At 42.9% G+C, this 19,258-nt stretch overlaps 1 protein-coding gene across 1 annotated transcript in view; it reads left to right on the top strand.

Annotated features, from left to right (window-relative positions):
• The window catches only part of LOC136843747 (probable ATP-dependent RNA helicase vasa-like), a 711,228-nt gene that overhangs the window by 645,643 nt on the left and 46,327 nt on the right, over positions 1-19,258 (top strand). Inside the window, exon 15 of the mRNA XM_067112404.1 lies at positions 11,090-11,200. Within this exon, the coding sequence (XP_066968505.1) occupies positions 11,090-11,200 (111 nt within the window). The remainder of the gene's footprint in view (positions 1-11,089; positions 11,201-19,258) is intronic.

Here is a 19,258-nt window from a genome sequence, read left to right as displayed (position 1 = left end):
TGGTTCTCCTGGCGAAGGGATAATACTGGGTGAGTTGATCAAAGAGATCAACTCCTCCCATGTGCCTGTTGTAGTGCCCGATGACAGTAGGGCGTTGGACACAAAACTCCTCATACGTAACTCGCCCCTGCCGACGTGTCTTCTTCCGCTGAATGATCTCTTCTTGGATGGGCTCATGACTCGTCGTAATCATGGGCACGAGTCGGACCCCCTTCCAACAGATGACGAAGACATCTCCCTTCCGCCGCCGCCGCTCTGTCTCTCCTCTTGCCAGATGTTGCGGGTGGCTAGCAAACCTCTTGAGGACATTCTGGGCCCCACGCACCAACCGAAGGGTACCACTGACGTGCACACCTGCTTCATACAGTTCCTGGGCCAGGGATACCGAGTTATAATAATTATCCATAAACAGGTGGTATCCCTGGTTACGGAAACGATCCACAAGACCGAAGAGTTTCTTTGGCTTCTTGGGGTTGTACACTTTTATACTTAGACGCCCTTTATATGGCATCATCCCCTCATCCAAAGAAAGGTTCTTGGAAGGAACCACGAGAAACTGGCACCGGTCACGAATGTACTCCAACACTGGGCGGACTAAGATGAGGCGGTCGGGGTTATTCCGGGGTACAGCCCTTCGGTTGAAGGTGTTGAAATACCTGTCTATCGCCAGGAAACTATCACGGGGCATAATGCCGGGCACATTGGGCGTACTTAAAAAAAAATTCCGCCTCCAATATTGCCTGACGTCGGCAGCAGGCATCATTCCAAAAAAAATGTGGAGCCCCAAAAAATGCGCCATGTCCGTGAGGTTGCAGCCCCGCCAGCGATACGACATCGTCGTCTGCAGTTCCTCACGGCAGTACCGAGCGTAATCTGCCGTCTCCGCAACCAGGAATTCCAGCAATTCCCGCGTCAGGAAGAGCTGAATGAACCCCAGTGTAGTGAGAGGCACAGGGACGGTCAGTCCAGGTACTGCCGTGAATGGGTGCATGTTAGGTGGTGTGGGGTCCTCCAACCACCCCTCATCACTTTCGGACGAACGGCCTTCACCCGAGCTGCCGTGACGTTGCGACTTTCTACGGGCCTGTGCTCGCAAGACGCCGCACGCACGGGGCACGTCTTCGCACTCCCACACTCCCAGCTGGTCCGCCTCCCTCACTTTCGCCATCACTTTCGGTCTCGTCCCCACCAGCCACAATCGGGGCCTCCTCCTCCTCCAACTCAGACTCTCCCTCATACGCACTAGAACCACTGAACTCTAATTCACTTTCCTCCTGTGGCTCCCGTACGGACATTGGGGCCAAATACTCGTCATCACTGACATCAGGCGCGATGTCCTCATCACTGGATGACCAACTGCCACCGAAATCAGGACTTCCCACCTGCTCTCGATCGAGCTCCGACAAGTATTCGTCAATGTCCTTTTGTTGGAGGCCTCCCAAATGCTTTCGGATGCCCCTCAGGACACCCCGATGCTTCCTAGGGGTCGTAAAAGGCACGGGATGTGGTCCTTGGTCGCCTTCGGTCACACGTGGGCGCACAACACGGCGCTGAGATGCTGGGTCACCTTGGCTGTTGGGTCCTTCTCCAGCATCCCAGTCTAAAACTCGTCTCACACGCTCACTACCGACAGGCAGTATGCGCCTTTCACGGTCCTGACGGCTTTGAGACATCTCTGCAAACGTCCTGTTGCCTCACAAATACGCAAACACTCGCCAAAGTAATGCAAAACACGGGTGCGTCAAAAAATCGCTCTCGGACGATGCGGCGCTGATGCTGTCTGGTACGAGAAGGAGGGAATTCGCGCATGCGCGTCTGGGTGACGCTTATAAACAAAACAACAGCTTGATCCGTGAACTCCCAGCAACCCTCAAGGCGCGTGATTTGAAATCTTCCGCAAACTATGCCTATAATTATTTTTCCGCCAATATTTAAAAAAAGCATTTTTAGTCAACGCATGGTACGTCCACTTGACATCCATCAGACAATTTTAGTCGACGTATGGTACGTCCATTAGGCGTTTAAGGGTTAATAGGATCAATGTTGCGTCTTTCTGAGCTGCAAACTTCATGAAGTCCATAAAGCTAGGGCATTCAGAATTCTTGAGGAAGCTGACACAGTCCGAGTTTGTACTACTTGTGTCAATCTTGGACTGGGGATTTGTTTGCGCCGGAGTTTCAACTCTAGAAGAAGAGGAAACCAATTGCTCTTCGGCCAGTTGGGTGCTACAAGTGTTTCTTGACCTTTGAATGATCTGAGTTTGTGTAAAACTTTCATTAATAGGTTTATTGGTGGAAACAGATAGATCCTTTGTCACCTGTTCCAGTCTATTGACATCGCATCCGTGGAGTGAGCTAGAGGGTCTAGATTGGGAGCAATGTAACATGGAAGCTTGTGGTTGCTCTCTGTGGCAAACAGGTCCACCTGGAGACCCGGTACCTGAAGACAAATCCACTCGAATGATGCTTTGTCCAATGACCATTCCGACTCCAGCGGAGTTGTCCTGGATAGTGAATCTGCAAAGACATTCCGAACACCTGCCAGATGCGTAGCTGACAGGTGCCAAAGATGTTTCCTTGCCAGAGAGAAAATTGCAATCATTACCTGATTGATATGGCTCGACTTGGAGCCCCCTCTGTTTATACAATGCACAACTACTGCACTGTCCGGTACCAGTCTGATATGAATCTGTCTGGTTGGACGTAGCTTCTTTAGTGTTAGAAATACTGCCATTGCTTCTAGAATGTTGATATGGAACTGGCAGAACATAGTTGACCATGTTCCTTGAACTTTCTTGTGTTGGGAATATCCTCCCCACCCGCTCAGGGAACCATCCGTATGGATCACTAATGATGGAGGGGGAAATTGGAGAGGCACTGACCTTGACAAACTCTTGACTGTTGACCACGGTCGAAGCCTCTTCCTGAACACCGGCGGAATTAGACATATCTTGTCTCTGTTCCTGCTGTTGGCTCGTCTCCGCCATACTCTGTTTATATCCTTCAGTTTGGCTTTCAGCAGCAAATCTGTCACTGACGCGAACTGAAGAGAACCCAGGACTCTTTCCTGGGTACGACGAGAGGCTCTTTTGTTTTTGAGGAACTGCCTGGTAGCTTTGGCTATTTCCCTCCTTTTGGCTGGCGGAAGTGACAGTTTGTGTGTGTTTAGATCCCATTGGATTCCTAACCACTGAAACTGAGCCTCCGGAATTAGACAGAATTTCTTCCTGTTTATTTGAAAACCTAAGGATTCCAGGAAGCTGATCACTATGAATGTTGCTTTTCGACATTCCTTGGCGTTGGATGCCCAAATTATCCTATCATCCAGGTATGCGGCTAACATAATCCCTTGGGCCCGTAGCTGTCTCTGCCAGTTTGGTAAAAATCCCGGGCGCTATGTTGAGCCCGAATGGCATGACTCTGATGAGTATGCTTGTTTCCCTAGTCTGAACCCTAGGTAAGGAGAGAAGTTTCTCGCAATCGGGACGTGATAATATGCATCTGAAAGATCTATAGAGGTGGTGACGGCCCCACGGGGAAGTAGGGTTCGCACCTGCGAGATTGTAAGCATGCGAAACTTGTCGCAGTGAATGTATAAGTTGAGACGAGACAAGCCTAGAATTACTCTTTGCTGGATTGAGTCTTTCTTCGGGACACTGAACATACGGCCCTGAAATTTCAGGTGTCTCACTTTCTGTATTGCCTTCTTTTGAAGAAGGTCTTTTACAAAGTCCAGTAAGTCTTTGGATGGAGGTTGATGGAATCTGACTGGTGGAGGAGGCCCTCTGCTCCAGCTCCATCCCAGACCTTTTGAAACTATGCTGTGGGCCCACGGACTGAAGGTCCAATGGTCCCAGAAGAGATATAACCTCCCGCCTACCTGAGGAGACTCATTGGATGGAAGAGGACTTGCTTCCTCTGCCTCCTCGGCCTCCTCGGCCTCCTCTTCCATGGGAGAGCGGTCTAGTTGCAGCCCTACCTCTGTAGGCGGCTCTGGCTCTGCTCCCCCTCGCATGCCTGTTGTAGCCTCGAAACGCCCCTTGGCTTTCAAACGAAGCGTTGAAGGCTGGGAACGCTACGAAGGCTGGCGGAGCAGGGGTTTGCTGAGCCGGCTGCATCAGTACGAACTGCTGCTGAGGCTGAGCTTTGGAAGTGGAAGGCTGTCCGATCTGAGAGACCGGTACAGCCTGAAGCATAGTTTGAACCTGGGGTTTCCTATATCTCCTGAACCTCTTCTTTTCCCTGGATTGAGGTTCGGAGGTCTCGGTGGATTTCATTTTAAAAGGGAGACCCCAGCGGGAGCGAAGACTTTGATTTGCTCTGGTTGCCTCCGCTAGAACATTATTGACCTCATCCTCAGGGAAGATGTTAGGTCCCCAGATAGAACTCTTCATGAGTCTATTGGGCTCATGTCTGATAGTGGCGTCTGCGAAGATATGCTTCCGGCAGTTTTGTCTCGCCACTACAAAGTCATACAGGTCTGATTGAAATGACACTAACAGTGATTTCGCCAAGACCTGGAACAGAGGTTTGTCAGTGTAAGTTAACGCTGTTACCTCTGTAATGGTGATGGAATGCAGGGAGCGACTCAACCTGCACTTAGCCTCAAACTCCGCCTTCAGAAGGGCCTCCGGAATCCTGGGAAGCTGTTCACTAAACAGGGTGGAGGCACACTCGGGGTCGAGTTTACCCACCGTGAACGTAGCCAGAGCTCCCGACCAGAATTCCGAATCCCCGGGGAAAAGAAGGGAGGTGGGATCTGTCTCCCGGAGTTGAGGCAGCAGTTTTCCCTCTATTCCCGCCTGACTAGTCAACACTGCGACCTTAGTTGTGCAGGGGGTAGGGATGGAGTCACCTACCGCAAACATCGTAAAAGTCCCTTTAAAGGGAGTAAGCTTTGTATTCTTGCACTTCCAGTCAGTGAGAGCGCGCATAAGGGTGGATTGGGCTTGGTCCCTGGGAAAGATAACTGTTTCCTTCGGGACCTTGTCTGATCTAATCCAGGCTTCCTCTGTTAGCCTGGCATAGCCTGGGTAGGGAGGCACCAGGTCGGGTGGAAAGAACTCCAGTTCTTCCAGACGACGAGTGCCCAAGCCCTCGATGGTCAGGGTATCATTATGCAGGGGGGCGTGAAGAGCCAGCCGCCACGGGTTCCCCTTATCAAAGGGGGCAGTCTGGAGGCATCCGGAACAACATGAAGTGCTGTACTGCTCCGGATTGGATAAATCCGGAGAGCAAGCTTTCCTGGGCCTGAATCCTAGCTTCAACCCTAGAGTCCAACTTCTGCATCAGAAGTTCGGCAAAGGCCTCAGGGTCAAAGTTAGGCTGTGGAGGATTAGCCTTGGACACCCTGGATCTCGACCCTGTGGACAGGGGAGTAGCCTTACTAGTGGACGCCACTGGTTTAAGAGCCAGTGACGACCTTAAGGGAGCTGACGGATTAGACCTTTGAGGTCTAGAGGACTTTGGTAAGTCCTTCTTTTTCAAGGATTTCACCTTGGGGACAACGGACCTAGATCTGTCCTCAAGCATAGCTGGTTTAGGAAACCCTTGAAAGGAAGAAGAAGAAGAAGAAGAAGAAGAAGAAGAAGAAGAGAACCAAAAAGGGGACTACCAAAACTCTCTCCCCCTGCCTCACTTACCACCTTACCTTCTACCTGGTGGTCCACGTCCACGCTCATGGGTTCGAGGTGGATGTTGATAGCCGCCACCTCTTCCGTCACCTCTTCCGTCACCTCTCCGCACAGGTTGTCTTCTTGGGAGCGTTGCGTCTCTTCCCGGATCCTCTCGATGATAGGGGCGGCCAATTCCGCCAGCACTGCAGCAGAGATCCGGGCTCCGGGGTAGAGGAGATTGCAGATCTCCTCCGACAGGACGTAAGGTTTGCCAGACGCAACGTTCCTCCCAAATCCGCCGACCCAGATCTTCAGGGTCGACAGCGAAGAGTCACGGATGATCTGGTCAGACTGTAAGAAAGGGCAGGATTTACTGAGAATATTCTCCAATTACCCGTATATGTCTATATAAATCATTAAAGTCAAAAAGAGACTAAAGGTTAGCGGTCTCTTAAAACTTACCGACTCATCCACCACTAGCTCGTACAGAGCGTAGCAGACTTCACAGCCATCTGGGTGCCAGACGATCAGGTCCCCAACGTGGACCGAGCAGCTGGAGTGCGACCGGCACACCTCGTGTCCACAGGGTTGTTGGAGAACCGCTGTACACCCTGGCTCCTGACAGTGTACCATCTGTAAGTGGAATGGCGGTACATGAGTAACGTCAAGGCAAGGCCCGCTGGAGTAGGTCCGGTGGTAATAGGCTACCTTAACATAGATTATGGGTGATGAAACATGCGTGTCATCAGGCAAAACCCGCCGGACTTGAATCCGGTAATACAAGACTAATACACAGATTTATGGGTGATGAAATGTGTGTCATCAGGTAAAACCCGCCGGAATTGAATCCGGCAGTACAGAATAATAAACATAGGTTATGCTACAGAATGGCCAACCACTAATCATGTAAACAAAAGTACTCTAAGATAGTCTGGCGCTATGGTACTCCGCCGTGATTTGCCACGGAAATCTCGTTATGTCACATATTATGGAAACAGCGTAAGGTGGCGGAAAGGAGTGTTCACTTATGCCCCAACTCTCAATCGCCCAGGGCGGGAACCACATAGTGGAAAGCGCCAACTAACCGAAAACCATACCCACCGGAGTGGTAACGTGGACGATAACAACGAAAGATCCGACTAACCTGGCTGAGACTGAACATAGCGGAACTCATGATTGCATCCCTGGGACAGTGTTTGACGCTCCAGCTATAACTGTGGAAAGCGAGCAAACGAAACACCACTCGATAAGGGAAAGGTAGCAGAGTGGCGGAAACCTGGCGAACGGCGACCAGATGGGTGGGTAGCACCCTCTGGAAGCCGAATGAAAACTCCCCACGGGGTGCCGAACGCAAGCGATCGGTTTCCCTCTGCTAGGAAGAAGCCTGGGTTGCTCACCAAAAGCTAACTGATCAGGTAAAGAAGGACTAGGCTACATACACGAAATAACCTGTGCAACCTTTGATCCCAGCCTACCCTTCAAAACCAAAACTTCTTGGCTTGTTCAGGAAGGCCAGGATGAGCGCTACAGGTGAGGGTGGGGGGGAGAGGAACCTCGCATAACCTGGCCACACCCTCCAAAACCGACAGCCTGGACAGGTGGAAGACTATGAATTGAGGAGACCCTTCACTATTCTAACCTCACCCTCCAAGACCTCACGGCCTGGTCAGGTGGGCTAAGGGGGAAGAGTAACTCCCTCACTAGCCTAACCTCACCGTCCAAAAACTTACGGCCTGGTCAGGTGGGCCAAGAGGGAACGAGGAACTCCCTCACAAACCTAACAACTCCCTCCAAAACCCTCAAAACGGCCTGGTCAGGTGAGGTAGGTAGCATGAGCATCGTGAAAAGCGCCTATCCTGTCCAGCCTAACTCTCCGAAACCGATTACGGTACGGTCGAGTAGGCTAGGCTAAACCTAATCGAATAAAACTACCTGACGTCAAGAGTACTAACATAAAAAAGGGGACCAATCGATGTGAGAAGTTTAAAATTATACATACTTAAAAATATATACTTATGAATACAAAAATGACTCAGCGGCAGAGAGGGCCAAACAACAACCATTATGCGGGAAGCGGGGATACGCAAGATGGCCGCCTCTGACGCCGAATCACATACAAAACTAATCCAAGAATAGACGTGTCATCCATCCTCGTACACATCAGATATGATCATGAGCATAACAATACCACCATCTAGAAGGTACCAACTCACTGGTGGAGGAAGGAAACCAGGGGAAAAGGGAGAAATTTATGATCAGAAAAAGGGAGGGGAATACCTCCATCCCTAGCCTAGATCAGTCAGATACGGGCTCCCTAGCCTCCTATCAGCGAAATGGTAATTTCTACAAATAAGGCTCCAATGGAATGGGGCATGGATAAAAACTAGCAGAACTTCCTGCTAATAACATGCGAAGACTGAGGGTCAAGCATGGCAGAGGCAGACACAGCCCACGCTCGGCTGCGTAGCACTATTTAACCTGGTAAACAATATACGAACAGTCAAATAATATGCCTCTGTAAAAAAAAAAACCAAAAGGAAATGGTACTCAACTTAGATGGTGGGAATTCTGGGTCGGAAGACATGTCGAATCAGTAAAAATCCAAAAACACAACACCAAGAAAAAACACGGTGTGATCTGAAAGCGTGCTAAATTGGAATGTTTATAAGATGGCGGCCGGGGTGGTGGTTGGCTGGGTGCGGAGGATGAGGTTTAGAATGGCCCCTCACTTTTTGGGGTTTTGAGATTGGAGAGATCTATAAGGACGGAGACCTGTGGTAGTGGCAACCACTCACCCCTTGTGTATACCGACACCATCTAATGGCGTTTGATCTAGGGGTCATAACCCTGGCATTATGGGTAGCTTTTTCTCTGGTATACGAGTACTTAGCAATACTTATACCTAGAAATCAGTGCTAATGGATTATTTCACTGGGTGACACAGGTCGAGCCCAGAAAGAAGATTTTTTCCTGAAGGACAACTCTATGGAAGATGAATTCCTAATTTCAGTATCTTGTTACTGTTGTATATACTGTGTTCATTGGAAATAAATTATCCAGTTTTGCAACCTGCTTTCCTCTCCAGTTATGACCAATATCTCCATGTTACTGGAAGAATGCAGTAACCTAGAAAAATGAATTATTAGGAAAATAGAGAAAACTATGCAAACTGAATGCTGCTGATGCAGCTATCACCTGCAGCACTACTTGTATAAAAGAGGGTCTTCTATCTATTTTTAATAATAATAATAATAATAATAATAATAATAATAATAATACTGTAAGATTAAATAATGCATAGTAAAACAGGTGGCAGAGAACTGGTTTTCTCCCTCCATTCAGGACGGACCCCTTTACAGTACATGTATAGTACAGAAGGGACCTGGTTATAGTGAACCTTGTTTGCAGCTGACCTCTTAAACTGGTTTTTTCATGCTGATGCTCAGAATTGATACTATTGAAATGATATTCAAATTATATTAAAGTAACATTGAAATTAAACTAAAATGATGAATAAGTGTTTCAGGATGACAGAATAAGCATTTTTAGAGGGTACATTTTATGATAAAATAATTATTTACAGTACTACTTTTCAAATATTAATATTAAGTTTAATAAGCTTAAAAAATAACATTAAATAAAAAATAATTTCTCTCTCTCTCTCTCTCTCTCTCTCTCTCTCTCTCTCTCTCTCTCTCTCTCTCTCTCTCTCGATGAGATGAGAGAGTTTTAATGCATTTGTAATGTGTACGTATGTTTATTTGTTTTTATGACAAATAAATGATTTACCTAATAAGTACTCATTTTCAGATAATAATATTAAATAATAATAATAATAATAATAATAATAACAATAATAATAATAATAATATATTTTCCATGCATTAATTACAACTTTTGTATTGTAAATTATTTGAAACTTTGAACACATATCAACACCAGTCTTTCTTGGTGCGAGTTCAGCAAGGGGGCGGGGTGGTGGGGGGGTTATTGAATGGCAATTTACTTGACAGTTTCGAGCAAATGTTCATTATACAGTTTTTTCTTTTCAACTTCATTTTCATTTATTCATCACCATGCGAATGATGTATTTGGTCCCAGTTCTACGCCTATGGCCTAGACCTGGTATTTCATCTTAATCCTTCGGACCAGCCTTATGAGAGCTGATAGTCAGCTCAGTGGCCTGGTTAAACTATTTTAATAATAATAATAATAATAATAATAATAATAATAATAATAATAATGATGATGATAACTTGACAGTTTGACATGTTGACCGGAGGGGAAGTGTTGCAGACAGGGGCTCTTGGATTTCAATCTTTTGATATTGTAAGGAGTTATTCTCTCTCTCTCTCTCTCTCTCTCTCTCTCTCTCTCTCTCTCTCTCTCTCTCTCTCTGTTTGTATTTGCCAGAAGGAGAAGGGTTAGAAGTACGTACATATATTTTTAAGGGTAAAATGTTTAAGATGACTTTAAAATATTAATATTATTTCAAAGATTAATACAGTAATACGATAGTTTAAGGTATATTTGATGTACCAAAGAGTAGAATGTGAGAAATGGATACATAGATAAATAGATACTTAGTTCTCTCTCTCTCTCTCTCTCTCTCTCTCTCTCTCTCTCTCTCTCTCTCTCTCTCTCTCTCTCTCTCTCTCTCTCTCTCTTTTGAGCTCAAAGATATTGTTAATTTAAGTCTCTGTAACCATTTGGTGTTAACACATACGCAACAAAGTGTGTGTGTGTGTTCATAGTGTAGTAGTGTAGTAAAGGTAATACATCTTTGGAAGACAAAAACAAACATATAATTTTTGTTGTTGTCAGTCACGTCATAAAGAGAAATAAATTAACGAGAGATTAAAGAGAGAAACTCTCTCTCTCTCTCTCTCTCTCTCTCTCTCTCTCTCTCTCTCTCTCTCTCTCTCTCTCTCTCTCTCTCTCTCTCTCTCTTTTGCTGTGCCAGTGCAAGGCTGGCTGAATAAAGTCATAATGGTAACTCACTCTCTCTCTTTTGGCTGGAAGGGTTAGAAGTACGTATGTATGTATTTTTAAGGGTACTAATGTTTAAGATGACTTTGAAATTATATTAATAATAAAATTTCAAAGATTAACACAGTAATAGGATAATAATTTAAGGATATATTTGATGTAGGGTGATACTTTAAGTATACATTTGAAGAATAAATTCTTATTGAGGCTCAGGACTAGGATGGTAGGTACATTCTTCGGATGGATGTTGTTTATTTTAGATATACAAATATAATTTTGACATCTGCATCAGTGACCATTGTAGTCTTGATGTACCTTGTTACACACATGCCATGTATGTAAGTTTATTGAAGTTACCATTTGAACATTTCAAATTTAATTGTAAGATGCATATTATCCATCATAATCATAAGTGAATGATTATATATTCAGTCAACTACACAAGCTTATTTGTTTTCTCATATCAAATACATCATTTTTATGCAGGCTAACCAGGTAGTCCCAGAATGGCTGAAAGCTGCTGCTGATGAAAGTGGATATGCACAAGGGTATTCTGGTAGTGGCAAATATGCTTCCACTGATATCCGGAAAAAAAGAGTAAGTTATATAGTTTTAAAAATTAACTTGTACTTTGTATTGAAAATTTTATTCCCTAGTTTTGCTGTTTTTGATTTAATGAGCTTCTATATATTTGTTTTTTCTGTACCTTCCCTCATTGTAGGATTATCTAGCAGTGATTAAGGGACTATTCCCCCTTGATGTGGGACCATCTTGACGTGGTGAGGGGGCTCTTGAACCCCAGGAATTTGTTCCCAGGTTTGAGTCTAAGAATCCCATACATCATTATAAATTTTTTGGATTAATTTTTATGGCATTTCCCACTTTTGCTAAAATTTATTGGACTTGATAAATAGAAAAAGACATCACAGCTGGGTCTGGGTTTATATCCAAAGCTAAATAGTGGGAACTTTGGTAGGACCATCAACAACCTGGTAATGCCTGGACCTGAGATATATCAGATTGATAGCTCAAAGGGGGAACTATTCTTTAGGACTGGACAGTGGATTCCAAGGAGGGTCTGGTTCTGGGGATAGGACTCTCGGCATTCTATCCGGTTTGCCCATAACATGATTAGGGGAGGATGATTGGATTCTAGTAATGTTGTCAGTCCTACAAGCGGGTTTGGCTTACATGTGGGCCACTCTAATCATGTTGTGCCATCCCCTTTGGGGTAGAGTAGGGAGCGGACATTTGGGAGTCAGTTCTCACTTGTTCCATTGGTGTAAGAATAAACTCCATGAAAGGCTGATGATGTCTTTTAAAGGTTTTCAGGTTTATTAATTTTTTTGTTTTTTGTTTTTATATACTGTACCTCAATCTTTATGCTCAGCAGTGTTAAAGATTTAAGTGTCCCTGGACCCTTTGATGGTAGCGACTCCGCACATTTGACAACCGTTGGAACCTCCTCTGATAACCTCTCTCTGAAAAACAGAGAAAAACATACTAATGTAATTACACTGGAACCTTACGCTCCAGTGAAAAACAAACCCAAAAGAAGTAAATATTGTCTTGACCCAACCTTGACTCACTTCGACTCCCTCTTTGGGAGTGGAAGCTGGTCAGGGTTTCTAACCTTGGAAACAGAACAGAAAATATCAGCCCTAAAGTTAGAGAACTACCTTTTAAACAGACATTCAACGACAGAAATGTGATTTAGACAGATAAAAGATGTGGCTTATAGAAGCCACAACAGACTCATCTGAGGACTGTATGTCTGTTACAGCAATAGAAAATATAAATGTAAAAAATTAAAAAGCATGACACTATGAATAGCATTTAGGGTACCATTGTGCTTCCTGAGAGCAGTGACGAACCAATTGAAAAGAATATTCTCTTGAACTCTCTTAAAAAATGATATCCCAGAGTCCAAGAATGTGAGTATATAATATACTGAGTAAACAAAAAAATAAGAAAATTTAAAAAATCACAAAAAGTTTGAGGGTCAAGATCTACCAAAAAAATTAAAGTTTTAGGTCAAAACAAAGAAATAAGGCCCTATTTGAGGGTCAAGATCTACCCAAAAAATTAAAGTTTTAGGTCAAAACAAAGAAATAAGGCCCATGTCCCAAAACCACTACGGTGTCAAAACTGTAGTAAATACTGTATGGGCATGCAAAAAAATACTGTATTGTTGAAACGAAGCTGTATGTGCGTATTGTGGATGTGGAGAGCATGCTACACAATGGAATTGCACCGAACCAAAATGTATAAACTGTGGGCAGAATCATCATGCAAGATCCAAAGAATGCATGTATTACATATACGATACGGAATTGAAAATGCTGCAAGAAAGAACAGGGATGTCTATTAGAGAGGCTAAATTAGAATTGAAAGTGAGAGGAATTCAAGATCCTGCTAAGAAACTTACATATGCTTCAATAACAAGAACTAATAATGAATCAAAAATACATACAGATAGAAGTAACAAAACACGGGAAAATAAATCTCAAAAAGAAAATAATGCTTTACAGAAAAAAACTAAAATGGTAGAGAATCAAGAAACAGGCACAAAGGATATGGGTAACATTTTATCAAACTCATTTGAAATGTTAATGCAAATAGCACAGGATGATGATACTACTACGGAAGAAACAGAGGAGGGTCATGATGGAGTGGAAATTGAAGATAAAAAAAGGCCTTTGGAGAGAACACCACCCAAAACGAAGAAACCAACTATTATCAGAGCAACATCGGTTAAACCAAAGACAAAGGATATAAAGAAAGAACAAAAACAAACAAAGAATATACCTTTATCTCCTAAAATAACAGTAAAACCTATGGATACAGAAGTCCAAAACACTGAAGTTGAAGATGATAATGATTATGTCAAGGGAAAAGAGGTTACTCCATCACCAGTAATTGGTACAAGAGCAAATGAAACAAGGAATGTACATAAAAACACATATGGATGTAATGATTGTTTTGTAGAATTGTGCAATAATAACAAAAACAACGAAAGGTGGTTGGACAAACATTATAAGAAATTTTATGAAATATAGAAAAGAAGAAACGACGGATTTGAGCAACCTTGAAAAGGGGTACAGTATATGTGCATTGAGCACTTAGCATATTATAAAGGAAAACAAATGAATGTTATAAGTAAATTATTAGAAAAAATCTAAATTGATAATACAAAAAAAAAAAAAGTAAAATTCGACTGCTATAACAAAATATTTTCAATAGTTATATTATACAGTAGAATGTAAATGGTCTACAGACCAGATTACACCTAGGAGAAGTACAACGTTTATTAAAAGAATATGAACCAATGATATTATGTTTACAACATGTCAACAAAATTGTGTCAACATTAGGTAAATATACCTTAGCACCAACATCACGAGAAGAAGAAGGAAATTTAGGTACTGCTATATATGTACATAACAAAGCTGCAGATATCAAGTAGTAGAATATGAATAAAAAAAATGATAATTATGCAATTTATAATTCATACAACCAACACAATAAAAATTGACTTTGACAGACTCAAAGAATTACATAATAATGCCAAGGAACCTACATTAATAGTAGGTGATTTTAATGCCCACAGTCCGATGTGGGACTGTAACTGTACGGACTCAAATACAGCAGGAAGTGAAATAGAAGAATTCATAGATTCGTATGACATGTGCTGTATAAATGATAATGAAATCAGCACATATTTTTCTAAAACACATGGGACATTTTCCTCAGTCGACTCAACTCTATGTACAACAAACATAGTAGACACATTGGGTTGGAATACAGTTGATGGCTTGGATACAAGTGATCATTTCCCAATATTAATTTCATTATTACAAAATAATCCCACCAAGCATGTCCCTCAATATAACATTTATAAAGCAGATTGGGAGCAATATGAATTCCACACTAGGAATATCCCACCATTTGAATATTTAAAAGACCATAATGAAACTAATGAATTTCTTGTTGACTTCATTACAAATGCTGCTGGTAAAGCAATACCAAAATCCAAATCTCATACAAAACAAGTTCTTCTTTGGAGGGGTGGTAGAGCTTTCGACTGGCACGCTGTTGGCCCAGCGTTCAACTCTCCGAGCTGCCAATGAAGAATTAGAGGAATTTATTTCTGGTGATAGAAATTCATTTCTCGTCATAATGTGGTTCGGATTCCACAATAAGCTGTAGGTCCTGTTGCTAGGTAACCAATTGTTTCTTAGCCACGTAAAAATAAGTCTAATCCTTCCGGGCCAGCCCTAGGAGAGCTGTTAACCAGGTCAGTGGTCTGGTTAAACTAAGATATACTTAAACAACAAAACACAAAGTCCCATGGTGGTCCGACCCCTCCAGTAGTACGCCTTGACGAGGTGAGGGGCTAAGGGACCCTGGCCTTTGGGCCTGGGTCCTGACGAATCATCCTATGTAGTTTTTGGTTTAAATGGCATGGACATTTCCACATTTGCAAAATTTTACTGCTTAGTTGAGTCTGAGAAGGGATCGTTTTTTGGAAGGGGTTCGCATTCGAAGCTAATTGTGGAAGTTGTGGTGGTTGAATCGCCACCCTTTAATATATGGTTTGGATCTAAGGGATGGCGATGGGATTTTTCCCATTGCTATCTTGAGGGTGGAACCATCTTTGGGGATCAGCCCATCGGAATCCAGGGGGGGCTGGTTTTTGGAGGTGGGACTCCTGGCTTTTGTCTGGAAGCCCACCAGTACGGTTGGAGTGGGGAGTCAGCCCCCCATTAGCAGTGGCAGAACTCCCAGCAGGCAGATTGGCTTACACCTGGGCCACTGCAAGCGTACGGGTGCTATCCTGAAAGGGTAGGGTATGGGGTGGATTGTTGAGAATCAACTCTCACTTGTGCCATTGGTGGAGAATGTGAATACCTGACTAATTCGCGATACTTTCTTGATATAACCAAGCAGTTTTGGGTGGGTGGATGAGCCAGTTTGTGTGTGGTGGTCTGATGTGTGCATGCTTGGTATCTTGGGGTCTCTGCGCGGGCTTTGTCAGTGTGTTGGGGTGGGGAAGCTGGGCAGTAGAAGCTGCCCAGTTTTCCCTTTTTGATGTGCCGTCGGGGTCTGTGCAGGGGCTCTTGGGTGTCGGGTGTGCACTTTTTGGACTTCTGCATGTGGACTGGTTTAAATTTATGGATTTGGCTATTAGTTTTCCTTCCCCTGGATCCGACGACTTAACGGCACTGGCAGCGACTTCTGGCATGAACATGGATACGAGCTTGGCTGTTGGACAGAACCAAACACTGAGACACCAGGGTGTTAGTAAGTCTGGTGGATTTGATTCAGATAATAGGGTCCTTTGTTGCACTAATGTAGGCTTGTCATTTGATTATGAATGTTTATACAGTGTAGTAAAACAATTTGGCAAAGTGGAAAGAATGAAATTAATTCTAGAAAAAGATAAGCAATCATTTTCTGCTTTTGTTAAATTTTCCTCTCCCTTGGAAGCTAGTGAGGCATAACAAAGACTCCACGGCCACATTCTAAATGACTCGGTTCTCAGCACGAAAGTGTTTTCAGTGAAAAACTTGAATGATGAACCATTTGATTTTATTCCTAAGACTGAAGAACATGAACCAGCCCCATGTACCAGAGCTCTTCCTCCCCCTTTATGGCATGTTGCTATCTATGAGGAGGGAGGAAAAAATATAATAAAAGCCACTGAATGCATTGAGAGCAAGGTTGGTTCCATTCCCATTGGAAATTTAAAACCCTGTGGAAAGGACCTTCTAATAAAAGCTGGTAATGAGACTCAAGCAGTTCTGCTATCAAATTTTAAACCTCCTGAAAGTGGAAATATTGAATCTATTTCATCTCACAGATTCTTTAACATACAGAAAGGGGTAGTTTACTCCAAAGACTTTAGTGTTTTTAAAGAGGAGATCCTCCATCGATGTCCTCCTTGTGTATCTCATGTAAAAAAACTGGGTGGTGATGCAGCTATCCTTTTAACCCTCTCCAGTTACCTACCTGATACCATCATTGATGGCCATGAGAGGATGCAGGTTAAAAAACATAAAAGAAATCCCAAACAATGTTGCAAATGCTTTGAATATGGCCACATTCAAAACTCTTGTGATAACAATAAAAGATGTTCTGTGTGCTCTGCAGAGCATGATAATTTTGAGGAGTGTGAAGCAGCCCGATACTGTTTTCTATGTAAGGGTGACCACACTCCAAATTCTAGGGCTTGCCCTAGACACAGATTTGAACAAGAAGTGTTGGGAGTGGCTGATAATGAACATACCAGCATTAGTGAAGCAAAGCTCATGGTAATGGGGGCAAACAAAAGTGCCAACTCTACTTACGCATTTGTAATAAAACTTATAAAAAATTCTGGCAATGTAAGGCCACCAATAACTGCATCTGATAGTAGATATCGCAAACCTGCTATTCCTCTGACTGTAAATAATAATGAAAATCTCCAAACTGGTCAGAAACTTTTGTTGGCAAGTGCTTTGGAGTCCAATACCAAAAATTGTACTTCCAAAAGCACAGAAAATTTATCTTACAAAGTTGATACAAATGCCACCTCTACAATAGCTGCCAATTCACCTCCAAAATCAACTAATACTTCAAACAAAAATAAGCTAAAGGAGCAATCCCAATTAGATAGAGCTAGTTCAGAGCCATCGATCGTCACAGCCACAAACAAAAATAATAACAAAGCTATAATTACAACTACCAAGAAGTACACAAGAAATACTTCCCCAAATAATGATAGCTTTACAATAAAAACTTCAAATGGTTTCAGTGTTTTGGAAGAGATCTCTCCTCCTAGAAAGGTGGTTCCAAAAGTAGATTCAGAACTAAAACATCCGAGTTCAATTCAGTCTTGCCGCCCCAAGACAAATAGGATTAGTGGTGCACAGAATCACAGTAGAAATTCTGAACATCAGGATCATAATAAAAAATATGAAGATCAACCAAAGACCCTGAACACCAATTCAGATGAAAAGGGATTAAGAAAACAATCTCTTATAAAGGAACAGTACCTCCCCTCCAAGGAGTGGGAAGAGCACATTTTACCACCTTAGCATTCATGCTCAATATCCTTCAGTGGAACTGTAAAGGTCGCAGAGCCACACAGAAGACCTTAAAGTTCTAATGCATGAATTCGATCCAGGGATTATATGCCTGCAGGAAACAGTGTTAGGCAACTCTGCTTATAATCCTGGACTAAATTATTCAATATTTAATTCATATCCCCCATTTGGTAATTGTGCCTATGAAGGTGCTGCAATTATTTATTAATAAATCTCTACAGCACTCCACAATACAATTAAATACAACTCTACAAGTTGTTGCTATTTCAGTCAATCTGGAAAAGAGGATAACAATCTGCTCCTTATACCTTCCACCAGACCTTGCTTTTAACATTGGAGATATTCAGTCCTTAATTAACCAATTTCCAGCTCCTGTACTTCTCCTAGGTGATTTTAATACCCACAACCCCCTTTGGGGAAGTCAGTTTTTAGACAGTAAAGAGAAATTAATCGAAGACATTATTGACAGGAATGATGTTACCCTATAATAATGGGCCAGTGACTTTCCACAACATTCACGACAATCATTTCTCTGCACTGGACCTTAGTATTTCTTCAACAAGTATCCACCTTGATTTTAATTGGTCTGGTAATGAGGATTTAAATGGAAGTGATCACTACCTGATCCATTCGAAATATGCTCTGAATGCTCCATCTGAAGTTTTACCTAAGTGGAAGGTAGAGGACGCAGACTGGGATAAATTCAGTAAGAGTGTCAATCTATCTAGATAGGGAGTTTGAGTCCTTTCATTCTTATCTAGATGCCTATGATTACTTTATTGGATCTACTTGAAGAATGCTCAAGGCTCAATTCCAAAAACAAAAGGCAAACCTTGTAGACTTGCAGTTCCCTGGTGGAATAAGACATGGTATTCTGAGGAAAGTGACCAGGAAGTGCTACAGACGTTACAAAACTAGTGGCTCCCCTCAGTCTAAATTAATCTACAAACGTGCTTTAGCCAAGCAGCGGCGCTTTTATAAGAAAGCCAAAAAAAGAATGTTGGCTTTACTATATTAATGGAATAGACTCCAAGACCCCACTAAGAGTGGTGTGGTGCAAAATAAGGGAACTGAGTGGAAAATTTGTTGCGTAACCATTACCCTCATTAAAAATAAATGACACTCTAATCAAAGAGCCCACTGAAGTTGCCAGTGAGCTAGGAATAGACTTTTCTAAAGTTTCCAGCCCTAACCATTATTCTCCAGAATTTCAAAGAATTAGGAATTACGAAATGGCCTGAAATTTGCTCGGGAAAATCTGAACCATACAACTACAAATTTTCCCTAAGAGAATTTCGTTAGGCGCTCTCCTCAAGTGAATCCACAGCTCCAGGTGAGGATACAATCGTATATGAAATGCTTAAACACCTCCCAGATGATGCCAAAAAATATTTACTCAAGATTATAAACAAAATATGGGAAACAGGAATTTTACCCAAGGACTGAAAAATATCCATTATTGTTCCTATTAAACCTCCTCGATTTGGAATCACCTTGACGTGGTGAGGGGGCTCTCGAACCACAGGAATCTGTTCCTGGGTTTGAGTCCAAGAGTCCCATATACCAT

This window comes from Macrobrachium rosenbergii, chromosome 12, assembly GCF_040412425.1.
Source record: "Macrobrachium rosenbergii isolate ZJJX-2024 chromosome 12, ASM4041242v1, whole genome shotgun sequence".
Taxonomy (NCBI): Eukaryota; Metazoa; Arthropoda; class Malacostraca; order Decapoda; family Palaemonidae; genus Macrobrachium; species Macrobrachium rosenbergii.
This window is presented reverse-complemented; position numbering and strand designations above follow the sequence as displayed.